This window comes from Anolis sagrei, chromosome 4 (assembly GCF_037176765.1).
Source record: "Anolis sagrei isolate rAnoSag1 chromosome 4, rAnoSag1.mat, whole genome shotgun sequence".
NCBI lineage: Eukaryota > Metazoa > Chordata > Lepidosauria > Squamata > Dactyloidae > Anolis > Anolis sagrei.
This window is the reverse complement of record NC_090024.1, coordinates 133262904-133276860: the sequence shown is the minus strand read 5'-3', so window position 1 is coordinate 133276860 and position 13957 is coordinate 133262904. Positions and strand designations below refer to the sequence as shown.

Genomic DNA, 13957 nt, shown 5'->3' with positions numbered 1-13957 from the left:
TTCAAAGCAGATGTTGTGGATTATCTGCCTTAATATTTGGGTTATATGGCTGTGTGGAAGGACCCTAAGTTATGAACAATTTTTATTTATTTATTTATTTGTGGCATTTCATCATCATCATCATTTAATAACTTATTAATCGCTCTCCATCCGAGAATGCTCTAGGCGATTTACAGCTAAATTATAAAAGATAAAATACATACATACAAAAATTAAAAATTAACATTTCTATGCCGCCTTTCTCATAGAAGGGAGGCGACTCAAGGCGGCTTACAATTGGCACAATTCAATGCCACGATGGTCATAAATATATATATATACACACACATACATATACATATACATATAATATTATATATTGTGTGTGGCTAACATGGCTCAGAAATAGCAGCTGAGAGAAGGAAACAAGGCAACAAACTACAGGCATTCTGTATGACTCAAAAATGCCTGAACAACTCAAAAGTTAAGGTCTACGCTACAGTTATTCGCCCAGGGCCCTTCCACACAACCCTATATTCCAGAATATCTACTTTGACTGGGTTATCTAAGCACACTCAGATAATGTGGGATTTTCTGCTTTATTATTCTGGGATAGAGGGCTGTGTGGAAGGGCCCACAGTCATATAACCCAGAATATCACAGCAGATCATCCCACCATATTTCCTTTGAACTAGGTTATCTGAGGACTCTTTCACACAGCCTTATAACCCAGAATATCAAAGTAGATCACCCACAATATCTGCTTTGAACTGGGTTATCTGAGGACCATTTCACACAGCCTTATAACACAGAATATCCAGGCAGATCATCCACAATATCTGCTTTGAACAGAGAGCTCTTCCTCACAGCCATATAACCCAGAATATCAAGACAGATCATACCACAATATCTGCTTTGAACTGGGTTATCTGAGGGCCATTTCACACAGCCTTATAACACAGAATATCCAGACAGATCATCCACAATATCTGCTTTGAACAGGGTTATATGAGGGCCCTTCCACACAGCCATATAACCTAGAATATCAAGGCAGATCATCTCACAATATCTGTTTCCAAACTGTGTTGGGACACATTCATGCATCACCTTCAGAATTTAGGTTTGTCATGTGAACAGAAGAGAAAACCTCTGGGTCAATATAAAATAAGCAATAAATCATATATTTCTTATATATAAATTACAAGTTTCATGAGGTACGTTGTATTTCCATACATTTTTGGTACTGTTCCATTATCCAGGTGGAAGCTATTAGAGGCTGCTAGAGAGAGAAGGATACTTCATTTTATGGGAAGGAGTTGAAGGACGAAAATAATTTCCCCTGTTTTTGGAGATTATTTCCCCTCTCTGCTTCCCATATCATAAAGGAGGGTTGGGCAGAATAACAGGAAAAGGGGAGGGATGACTTTACTCCTTCAACCCACTGTCCACCCCCCATATAATCAAGTATCCTCTCTCTCGTGGCCCCTAATGGTTTCTGCCCTGATAATGGAACAATGCCCATTTTTGTTATGACATGTATGTTTCTACGTCTCTTACAAGGAGTTGATTGCTAGTAAAACTGAATTACTATGTTATGAAATGATACCTGTCTAAAAAGATGTGTCACCAGCATTAAATCTTTGGAAAGCTCTTCTTTAAGGTGTTTCGGCTGCTTGCTTGGCTTCCCAAAGCTCCTTGGAGTTGAAAAAACTCATGCCATGCCATAGCTCCCAAAATAAAATGCACAAAGAAGCTGTATGACACCAGTAGCTTTGAAGAAGTGGAGGAGAACCCATGGATAAAAACCGTATAATTGTTAGGCCACAATTTAGGGGCAAGTGACTTGAAAATATAGGAGTTCAACTTTAGGTTTTCCTGAATAGTAATGATATGGGGCCCTTCCACACAGCCATATAACCCAGAATATCAAGGCAGAAAAATCCCACAATATCTGCTTTGAACTGGGTTATCTGAGTCCACACTGCCATATATTCCAGTTCAAAGCAGAAAATGTGAGATTTTATTCAGCTGTGTGAAAGGGGCCCTACATTCCTTTCAATCTGGTTTTAAGACAGCCTTTTGGAACTTAAACTCCTTCAGAAAACTTTTATTTAATTAGGTCAGTCCCAAAGGATACAAAGTTTTCCAGAATGTTTCTCTGGGCTAACATGGTTCAGAAATAGCAGCAGAGTGAGGCCCCTTCCACACAGCTGAATAAAATCCCACATTTTCTGCTTTGAATTGGGGTATCTGGCAGTGTGGACTCAGATATTCCAGCTCAAAGCAGATATTGTGGGTTATTCTGCCTCGATATTCTAGGTTATATGGCTGTGTGGAAGGGCCCAGAAAGAACCAACAGTTCAAAATTCTAGCTGTGTGTAATATACAGTGTGTGCTTGTAGAAAAACTAATGACATTATACTATGTTATTATTCTACTTTAACTACCCTGGGAACATTGTATGGGGTCTTGGAATTTGCAATTTGAGGAGGCAAATTTGAACTGCATTATATGGTCAGTATAGAAGGGCCCTTATTCCCAGAGGGGTAATGTAGATAAATCCTTCAGTTGGATTTATTGACTTAAATTTTCCTTGCTGTACTATGTTTATTTATGGGTTTTTTTTCTTTTGGTTTTTTAAAAACAATTGTAGGAAAAAATGACTGCTGGCTCCATCCTAGTGCCTCAAGTTATACCACTTCGTATCTCGACATCAGGAAATGCCAAACATGAAATAGATACAAATACACTTGTAGAGTTTAAATCAGGTACATGCATGCTATAAATCTCTTCACATATTTGATAAATATACAACTTAATATTCATTTTGTTAATTCTTGTTTTTATTTTGCTTGTCATTTTTGTCTTTAAAATATCTTTCAACCTAACAGGAAAATTATTGGAAGCAATAAACAATTTGTTTAAAAAACAGCTTTCTCATATGTCTTCTTCCATTTCCTTTACATATCTCTGCAATGGATTATAATTATGTTTTTCTTTCTCTGTTTAATTTTTTCTGCTGCCATGTACATTCTTATGTATTAGGCTTTAGCATTGTTGTATACGTTACACTTGCATTTAATTATGTGATGGGCTTATAGACAGTATACTTATTTTTTTAGCTTCAATCTGTCCTGTGAGGAATCCATGAGCAAATGACAATGCTGCATGAGATTGTCAATGACACCCAACTTCCTCATCCAGAGATCTTTCCATCAGTATCAAGGGAACTTATTTCTCTCTACTATTTAGGCTCTGGGTTCAATAGCTTTTTTTTCTTTTCACCCAAAGCTTCTAGTATATTTTTACCTTTACTATAAATCTTCTTTTCTTTTCCGCTTGTGAGGTCCAATATAATTAAAATGAATACACTTCGATAACTGTTGTTGTTGTTCTTTAAATTGCATGGGAACTTTCTAAACTACTATCAAATCACATTTCATTTACATTGTTTTTTTTAAAAAAAATCATAAATCACAACTTTCCACTATCACCATTGTGACAAAACATAAATCTCTTTAATTTTTCCAAGGGATCATCCAATCCATAAGCTACTACAAAACCATAGGTTCCTGCTCTCTCTCTCTCTCTCTCTGTGTGTGTGTATGTATGTATGTATGTATGTATGTATATATATATATATATATATATATATTCAAAGCTTGGCAGAGTTTATTTACAAATAACATGTTACTTGTAATCAATTTATTTTTTGTAAAAACTAAAACATACAATTTTCCATGGTTTGGAGTGCAAAACAGTTTACAACGTAATCTGAAAATAAGAGAATTGTGATAAAAATGCAACAAATTATTGACATATTAAATAAATAAAATGATTAAAACAAGTTCAATTAAAACAGTTTAAACTACATAAACCTATACTGTACATAGATGTGTTTAGGTAAAAATTGCAATGTTTAAAAGTCTAGCACATCCCAAACCGTGGATTGTAACAAACTGACACCTCTATGGGTCTCCTGAAATTATGACTTAGTTACAAGACACAAAATTGGACACAGGAATATTGCATGATTCAGATGCTGGCTTATGCTTCCATCTTATGTTCTATTATAGGTGATATACTTTTTTGTTTTTTGATTAACTGGCCTTTTATGATGAGACACACAGTTTGCTGTGAATAATTGGTTTATATCACTGTTTGTGTATGTGACCTGATCCACTAAGATTTTTTAATGAATTTTAATGCTGCCAGCGTTCTGTGCTCACTATATTGGATGAGGAAAACAAGTGTCTATGAAAGCAGCATAGATCACATAATACTGGGACAGAACATCATTTAGATTTTCATCCATGGTAGCCTGTCAACAATAGACAGCAGCTTCAGCTATAGGGTTTTTTTAGAACTGGGAATGGATTAGTGTAGCATACAGTCAAAATAGAAAGAAGAAACTAGCCAACTATATCCTGTCCACATTTATTTATTTATTTACTATATTTATACCCTGCCCTTCTCACCCCGAAGGGGTCTCAGAGTGGCTTACAATAAACATATTATATTATAAAACAGTTAAAACATATAGATACAGTAAACAGATTAAAAACATACAAAGTATTAAGTCATGATTTCCATACTCCTTGGGTTTCCCATAGACATTGTTCAGACTGTTAGGTTGAGGTCGGATTCCGTGTTACCCTACTTCCTGAATGCCTGTGTACAGGAGGGGTGAGGTCAGCCTAATGTCATTGGGGAGGGAGTTCCACAGCCGAAGAGCCACCACTGAGAAGATCCTGTCTCTCATCTCCACCAGTTGCACTTGCGAAGGGGGTGGGACCTAAAGAAGGGCTCTCCAGCAGATCTTAAAGCTCTAGTTGTCTCATAAAGGGAGATACATTCAGACAGGTAAGTTGGACCAGAACCGTTTAGGGCTTTATAGGCCAAAGCCAATACTTTAAATTGGGCCCAATAGCAAACTGGCAGCCAGTGGAGCTGACATAACAGGGGGGTTATATGCTCCCTGTACACCACTCCAGTATGCCGCTAATTGGACTACTTGGAGCTTCTGGACAGTCTCCAAAGGCAGCCCCATGTAGAGTGTGTTGCAGTAGTCTACTCGAGATGTAACAAGAGCATAGAGCACTGTCGCCAAGTCTGGCTTCTCAAGGTATGGGTGCAACCGGCGCACAAGTTTTAATTGTGCAAATGTTCTCCTGGCCACTGCTGAAACCTGGGGTTCCAGGCTCAGTGATGAATCTAGGAGCCTCCCAAGCTGTAAACCTTTGTCTTCAGGGGGAGTGTAACCCCGTCCAACATAGGCTGTAACCCTATACCCTGTTCGGCCTTTCGACTGACTAGGAGTACCTCCATCCTGACTGGATTCAATTTCAATTTGTTTGCCCTTATCCAGACTGTTCCTTATCCAAACTCACATGGACATGAGTTTTCATTCCTAAAAAGTCTATAAGGCTTACATACCTCCACTGTAAAAGAAAAACTAAAAAGGAATCTCTATCGTTCATAGCTTGCCTTTCCCTTTATCTCTGGCTTACCCATTGTTCTCCATTTATAGCTTTTCAATCAGTTAGTCTGCCATTTAATTAGCAGACTAAATTGCAGGAGGAGCCAAGGGTCATTCAATCAGACCAAAAAACAAACAAACCATGGTCATTCAAATAAATTGTTCTGAGCTAAGAAAGATGGCCCTTTTCTCCAGACTGGAATGGAACTTAATGGTAGCTACTATTCCTTCAATAAATTCCAAGAAATCTTGTAGAAGTTAAGAGTTTAGTTTATCTGTAACAAAATAATTACATACTTGAAACCTCTAAATCATTAGTGATGTCATTATTTATTTATTTATTTATTTATTTATTTACGGCGCTTATATGCCGCCCTTCTCACCCCGAAGGGGACTCAGAGCGGCTTACAATATATATTTTCATACAATATATTATATTATTAGCAAAGTACAATATCAGTATATATTACTATATTGCACTATACCATTATATTGTAATATTATTAGTAATATTACATGTAATTAAATATATAATTAAAATTATAATATTGAATTATTATTACTAGTATTATAGTGTATTACATTATAATATTATAAATATTATACGTATATACAATATACTATATTATATTATTAGTAAAGACAAGATGGCAGTGTCTTCTGCTCCCCTCTGTCTTCTCTCTGGCCAGAGCAGTCGTTGGTGCCAGAAGGGGGAGGGGCCTCTATTATCTCCTAATAGACCAAGAATCTACCCCCCCCCCAAACTTACTATCTTCCCCCTAAATACCCTTAAATGTATTCTTAGGAGGTAGAATTAAATTCGAATTAATTTTTCATGCATTCATTTCTTTTAAAAATGTTCAGCAGTGGAACCCTTTGCTTCGGAGTGTAGTAAAGGCTCCTTTGGAGACTTTTAAACAGAGGCTTAATGGCCATCTGTCAGGAATGCTTCAATTGTGCCATTCATGCATAGCAGTGGGTTGAACTAAATGGTCCATGTGATCTCTTCCAACTCTATGATTCTATTATTCTATGAATTGTAATTCCTTTTGGAGATGAAAGAACGTGGTATCTTTAATTTTTGTGTCTTCCAGATACCCCTGATGTTACAATATATTATACTATTGATGGAAGTAAACCACAAATCTTTAGAAGACTTGGTTACAGAGATGACAATACATTTATGTATAAGGAACCAATCACATTACCAGATGGAAAAATAACAGTGAAAGCTCTGGCAGTCACAAAGTAAGGGAACATCCCAATCTAATGTATCTTTCAAATGAAGGAAAATATAGTCTTTGCTTGGTATAAAACTTGAGCTAGCTTATCAGAAAAGTGGAAGATGGAAATCAGCATAGGCATTTAACTTTTACAGATATTTCATTTGATATGTTTTATACACAAGCAACTCAAGTTATGTGCTATTTGTTATTTTTGTGTTGAAAACAAACACATCACATATATGACCATTGTTCCGTTCTTCTCTTTGGCTTCTAAATGACTATACAGGCATCAGGCCCGTAGCCAGGATTTTGTTTCGGGGGGAGCTGAGTTTGATTCGGGGCGGGGGGGGGGGGCTGAGTCTGAGTAAAAAAGGGTCTACCCTAGCAAACCTTTTGTATCGTTACCCCAATACCCCCATGCATATGGGATATATTGAGCATGGTGATCAGATCATGATATGAATAAACATATAAGTTTAAATAATATACCAGTAAGGCCTTTTCACGAACCACCATGAGAATTTGGGGGGGGGGGGTGAAGCCCCCCAAGCTCCCCCCCTGGCTACATGCCTGACAGTCATGTAGTACTGCAAAATGATACATTGCACATACTTGGGGACGCTGTGTAGAGATTTTTAAAGGTTTTTTAAAGAGATCCCTATGGTTGCTGTGCTAAACTTTATATGCATAATTCCACTACTAGAAACCACCCCCTTGAACCGATGCTGTCACCACCAACATCAGATATAAGAACTCATTTAATGTCCTTCTAATGCTTGAGAGTCTGAGTCTTTATGGTATTTTTTGTTAGCTATATGAGATTTCTGTGTCAACAGTACTGTTGTGGAGTAAAAGAACACTTAATTATAGGACAGATAACCTTCCAGATTTCGGCTCTTAAAAACTTCTTGATTGACTTTAATTTGATGCGTTTTTTTAAAAAAATCTTGTTAACCATAATAAACATGAAAGACAGGATCAAGCAAGTATATGAAATATACAAGTATATGTAATAAATAAATAAATAAATTGTTATTATATTATGGAATATCATGATAAATACCTTGATATCATAAACCCTTATATATAGCACATTGGCACAACTTGTGAACATGCCAGATTCAAACAGCATAAGTGTTGTTTCCATTTTACACTTATACCCTGTAAATCCCAACATAGAACAAAATGTGTTTTGAGCCCCTAGTGCAGGGGTTCACAAACTTTTTAAACAGAGGACCAGGTCACAGTCCCTCGAACTGTTGGAGGGCCAGATTATAATTTGGAAAAAAAAAAACACGAATGAATTGCTATGCACACTGCACATATCTTATTTGTAGTGCAAAAATCGCTTAAAAATAATACAATAATTAAAATGAAGAACAATTTTAACAAATATAAACGTATTGGTATTTCAATGGGAAGTGTGGGCCTGTGTATGGCTGATGAGAAAGGATTCTTGTTGTGTGCTTTCAAGTAGTTTCAGACTTAGGTTGACCCTGAGCAAGGGCCGGGTAAATGGCTTTAGTTTGAGGACCCCTGCACTAGTGGGATATTTGTTATGGTTGGTAGGTTGAGTTACTAAATCAACAGGACTCATCTAGGATTTCTTGATTCTTCAATTACAGGGACTACAGAGAGAGTGCCATTGTTACAAAAATATTTTTAGTAAAATATTGTGCTCCAAACATCCATGTAATTAATGGAGACAACGAGAAATCCTTAGAAGATATTTCTGGACTGGTGAGTTATAAAAATGATAAAGTGGATGGCAAAAAATATAACACATTTAAATATAAAGATCTTATAATACCAGGTCTTTAAAATGTCTTCATTTTTGTTGTGAAGATCCAGTGAGGTTAATTTAGAAAAATATCAGGTAGTACTAGAAACCCAGATATTCAAATAAGTCATTATAATTCTCTTGTCAAAAATGTATGTCAGATATTCCTACTGCAAACTTTTACACATACCATGGATCCACAAACATGCACAGCAAGTTTTCATTGATTAAGGTATCATATTTGCATTCTGACCTGGGATTACACAAAAGGAACAGTTTGCAAGCATCCACTGAAAATCATAGAGTACTGGTGCCTCTCCAAACTATAACTACCATGATTCTGTAGCAATGAACCATGATACTTAAGGTGGTGCATTCATTTTACAGTGTAGATGCACCTCTAGATAATCATACTAGGATCGGATACCATTTTGATCCATTTTGTCATACATTCTTTAACTTGTTCTTCCTTCAACTTTATTTGCAACATTTTGTACATTTTAGAAACTAAATGGTCATCATCACAACTAAGCTTAGTCTCATTTTCAGTTTTTTCCCTCAGAACCAAAACTTTTTAAAAAATCTTTTCACCATTGCAACTCATATCCCCACACCTTTTACCTCCCCTTGCATCGTAAATGTATGTTGATAATTTTCTAGTATTAACCATTTTTGTAAGTTCCACAAATCTAACTCGCCTTCTTATCTATTCGATTAAAAGCTTATATGGAATCTTTGTGCATTGCCTGCGTTTGTTTCTATTCTGAAATCTCTTAATGATATATCTCACATAATGATTACTTAAATCAATGTTTGTTTTTAACTTATTGCACCACAAAAAGCCATACCATCCATACCTCAGTTCATATTTTTCCAAATTTAACAAAAGAGTCTAGCATTATCTACCCTCTAAGCCAGTGGTTCTCAACCTGGGGTCCCCAGATGTTTTTGGCCTACAACTCCCAGAAATCCTAACAGCTGACAAACTGGCTGAGATTTCTGGGAGTTGTAGGCCAAAAACATCTGGGGACCCCAGGTTGAGAACCACTGCTCTAAGCTGAACTGAAGGTAAAGGTAAAGGTTTTCCCCTGACATTAAGTCTAGTCATGTCCGACTCTGGGGTGTGGTGCTCATCTCCATTTCTAAGCCGAAGAGCCAGCGTTGTCCATAGACACCTCCAAGGTCATGTGACCAGCATGACTGCATGGAGTGCCGTTACCTTCCTGCTGGAGCGATACCTATTGATCTACTCACATTTGCATGTTTTCAAACTGCTAGCTTGGCAGAAGCTGGGGCTGACAGCAGAAGCTTACGCTGCTCCCCAGATTTGAACCTGCGACCTTTCGGTCAGCAAGTTTAGCTAAACAGTAAACAATAAAATATGTTTTCAAGTCTGGTAAATCAGGAACTTCTCTTTGTTTCTCACCCTCAACAACTTTAAATCTTACTCTTGGCTTTTTTCCTTGCCATATAAATCTTGGCAAATCTTTTAGTTTCCCTTTTACCAATTTTTAAATGATATATCGTTTGACAAAATCAGTACTCTCTGAAAAAGTAGTAACTTTCAAAGCAAAATGTTCATTTTGATCGCTGAGATTCTTCCAAGCAAGGATACCTTGTTTATCTCATCTCTGCAGATCTATGTCTTAAAGTAATTGTATTGAAAGTAAGTTGAATTTTTATCAGCTGTAATTATACCTATTTCACTTTCTTTAATATTTGAATTTTACATACATTAGTTAATTCACCATTTATCAAAATCCAAGCTGACTGTTTCTTGTACCTTGCTTCTGTCCAACTTATACAATTATTCTCAGAATCCATCAGAGTTGCTGTTAAAACATACTGGTTAGAGAATTTCTTAGAATAGTTAATATGTACAAGAGTGTGAAATCAGTATTCTGTGAACATCCGTGTGTGCGTAATAGATTTTTAATTTTTAGGAAGTGGAAAATGGATTCTCTGATTTAAGTCTAAGAAAGAACAAAGTGAACATGAAAAGCAAACTTCATTGCAGTACTGGAGCAGAGGAACTGCAAGGTAACTACCAGAATATTTTAAATTAAATGCAACTCTTAAATCATTGTTAATTAATGTGATAAAATGATTTTAATTAAAGTGAAATACCACAAAAATCTCAGAAGGGCAGTTGTTCACTGTGACTTCCTCACTGGATTTAGACTTCAAATGTTTTGCTTTAGGAACTTTATTATAACTTTCTGAACACGTTCCCTTCTGTGTCCCCATGTGTTTTTATGTTATTAAACTTAGATATTATCATTTTAATTTACATTAGTACTACCATGGTAATTAGTAAATTGGACTCTATAAGATGAGAAAGAGTCAGGCAAGAGTGAGGTGTAGACATGCCCTCAGATCCCTTCAACACTGCCATATAATCCAGATTCTCAAAGCAGATAATCCATATTATCTGCTTTGAATTGGATTATATGAGTCTGCACTGCCATATAATCCAGTTCAAAGCAGATAATCTAGATTTTATATACCAGCGTAAAAAGGGCCTCCATATCAACAGTCATATACATAAGGAGCCCCAGGTGGTGTAATGGGTTTAACTCTTGTGCCAGCAGGCCTGCTGACTGAAATGTCAGTGGAGCGGGGTGAGCTCTCATCTGTCACCTCCAGCTTCCCATGTGGGGAATTGAGAGAAGCCCCCCACAGGATGGTAACACATCTGGCAACGTCCTTGCAAACAGCCAATTCTCTCACACCAGAAGTGACTTACAGTTTCTCAAGTTGCTCCTGACATGAAAAAAAGTCATATACATGAAACTAGAATAGTATTACTTGAATCTGGGTTTAAGCATTTAGACTTAAGTTTGGCACCAGTTGCACTGACCTTTTTACATGCCCTATAACTATACTGGCTCTTCAGCATTACCATTCTGCTTGGCGAGACATAAATACAGGGATGAAAAGTAGTGCTGTACTTCAGATAGCAAACTATGCTAGGTCAGTCTCCTTTTACGTATATCTTTCCAGATTTCTTTCCATGCCTTTCTCATGCATTCAGATGTTAAAATAGACACCCTTTGTTAGTTAAGAGAATTTTTAAAAGAGTATGGCAGTCTTAGTGAAAATCATAGTGTTCCTAAAACCTTGTGGTTTCAAATGTTCATTTTATTTACAAAGCTTCATTATTGCATAGAAACTCATTCTCAAAATAGTAATGATTGTAATCAAAATTGAACAGTGTGCATTTCTGGAATATTGTGAATTTTAATCTGTTTTTTTCAGTGAATTTTAATCTGCATTTTGACTTTGCATATCGTGTATTTTGTTGTTTTAACAATGTTGCGCCCCACCTCAAGCCCCAAGGAGAGATGGACAAAAAAGTATTATTATTATTATTATTATTATTATTATTAGATTTATTAGATACACAGCAATGTTAGTACACAGCAAACAGGATCACTATGCTGGTTTCCCAAGTGTTGAGGACTATGTGATGTATATTATTACTGTTATTGTTATTATTGGGAAAAGTATAGCTGCTGCATCTATGAATATTTTTGTCATATTTCCATATGACATTCTGCTACATGTTTGTGCACATAATGGAGGTGAGGGAGCTGCTCACTTGAGTTGCCATCTCAAGACTCATTTTGTCTCTGTTTCCCTTTTGAGATCATTTCTGTGTGACATCAGCAGGTCTTGACAACATCCATTGAATGAATATGTGAATGACAACACTGGATTACATTGTATTTTAGTACTCTTCTTAAACCATTTAATAAACATTGAAGAGAGTCATACATAATCATTGAAATGCAGGTTCTTTCATTTATACTTTCCATTAATATTAGTATAAATAAATCTGTTCAGTGATGAAATGTCTATCATAAATTCCTAGAACAGGCTGGCCAGAGGAATACCATGTTTTACACTGAAATGTGTATGAAATTCTAGGTTTGTCAGAAGGAAAAGGAGTCATGCCCTTGCATCTCAGTGGGCCAGATTTGATGAAAAATTACTTGAGTGCCACAAGTAACAGAGAAGAGTCTGACTCCACTGTGTTTAGGCCTCAGTCACAGGTAAAACAGCAATTTGTTGGTTCCAGTATTAGAGAAAAAGAATGAGCATTTATGTTACCCAGATAAATCAATTAAAGTAATGCAGTTTTTAAAATGTGAAGTAAATGGCAATTGGAGCTCTTCTTAGCAGTAGTTATTCAAGCTTTGGTTTGTATAAAACTGGCCAAAACTGTCTTTATTACAGTTAATGGAGCTTGGTTCCAGCATGGATCTGGATCCAACCATTGGTTGACCCACTGGCTGGTCAGTGTATAGCAATTAAACAGCTTACCTGCTCAATATTGAAACCAGCTGGGTATACCACTGGAAAGATATGACACTCCACATAAGCCACTGTGTAGACTTGTCCACACCTGCATGGTATACGGTAGACCAAATACAGCATTGCCCAAACACGAATCAAGGAACATGAAAGGCACTGCAGACTAATTCAATCAGAGAAGTCATCCATAGCAGAGCACCTGATGAACCAACCTGGACACAGCCAATTATTTAAGAACACAGAAATGCTGAACCACTCTAAGTATCACCTTGTCAGACTATACAGCCATTGAAATCCACAAACATGTGGGAAATTTCAACAGAAAGGAGGAAACCATGGACATGGACAAAATCTGGCTACCAGTATTTAAAACTCTGAAATCAGGACAGTAAATTACGAGCAACACTCAAAAAACAGAATTCTTAACATGAAACAATCAGGGCCAGCTAACACTTCTCAACAAAGGATTCCTGCCCAGGCAGGAAGAAGCCAGGCTTTGAAGCAGCAAGGCCATTAAATGCTAATCAAGGTGGCCAATTGCAACATTCACACATGCCTCAAGGAGACAAAAGTTATTTCTCCCACCCTGGACATTTCCACAGCCTCACTTGCCTAGTTTCCAACAGACCTCACAACCTCTGAGGATGCCTGCCATAGATTTGGACGAAACGTCAGGAGAGAATGTTTCTGGAACATGGCCATACAGCCCAGAAAACCCACAGCAACCCAGAGAGTTTTCCTTTTTAAAGACTTGTTGACTGAAATGAATTTGACAAAACAGAGTATTCTATGCAGTTTTGACAAACAGAATTCGATGATATTCAGTTAAAAGATTTGAATTCCAAAATCTCGGGTTCAGAACTGAAGTCAAATTTGAATACATCTAATTTGAATTGGCCCATTTAACAAAGTACTAAATTGGCATCCAAGCTGGGGATTATCCTTGATGTACACAATTAATACTATTTGTCTGAAATGATTGAATAATGCATTTTACCACTTACGGTGCTTGTTTTTATAGAGACATTGATATTTTACCCTGTTTTTTGTTGTTGTTTTTTTTAGTATTCTGTGGGCAATAGTAGAAAACCTACAAGTGCTCAGGAACTGAGAATTCAGAGAGAAACAGATTTCGCCAAGTACGTGATTTGCGTATTTTTAAACATGTGGAGTCAT

The 13957-nt window shown here is 36.7% G+C and overlaps 1 protein-coding gene across 1 annotated transcript in view; it reads left to right on the top strand.

Moving 5' to 3' along the window:
* Positions 1 to 13957, top strand: part of DZANK1 (double zinc ribbon and ankyrin repeat domains 1) — a 38621-nt gene that overhangs the window by 416 nt on the left and 24248 nt on the right. Inside the window, exons 2-7 of the mRNA XM_060774276.2 lie at positions 2633 to 2747; positions 6553 to 6706; positions 8310 to 8424; positions 10408 to 10504; positions 12395 to 12519; positions 13847 to 13920. Coding sequence (XP_060630259.2) covers positions 2639 to 2747; positions 6553 to 6706; positions 8310 to 8424; positions 10408 to 10504; positions 12395 to 12519; positions 13847 to 13920 — 674 coding nt within the window. The 5' untranslated portion in view covers positions 2633 to 2638. The remainder of the gene's footprint in view (positions 1 to 2632; positions 2748 to 6552; positions 6707 to 8309; positions 8425 to 10407; positions 10505 to 12394; positions 12520 to 13846; positions 13921 to 13957) is intronic.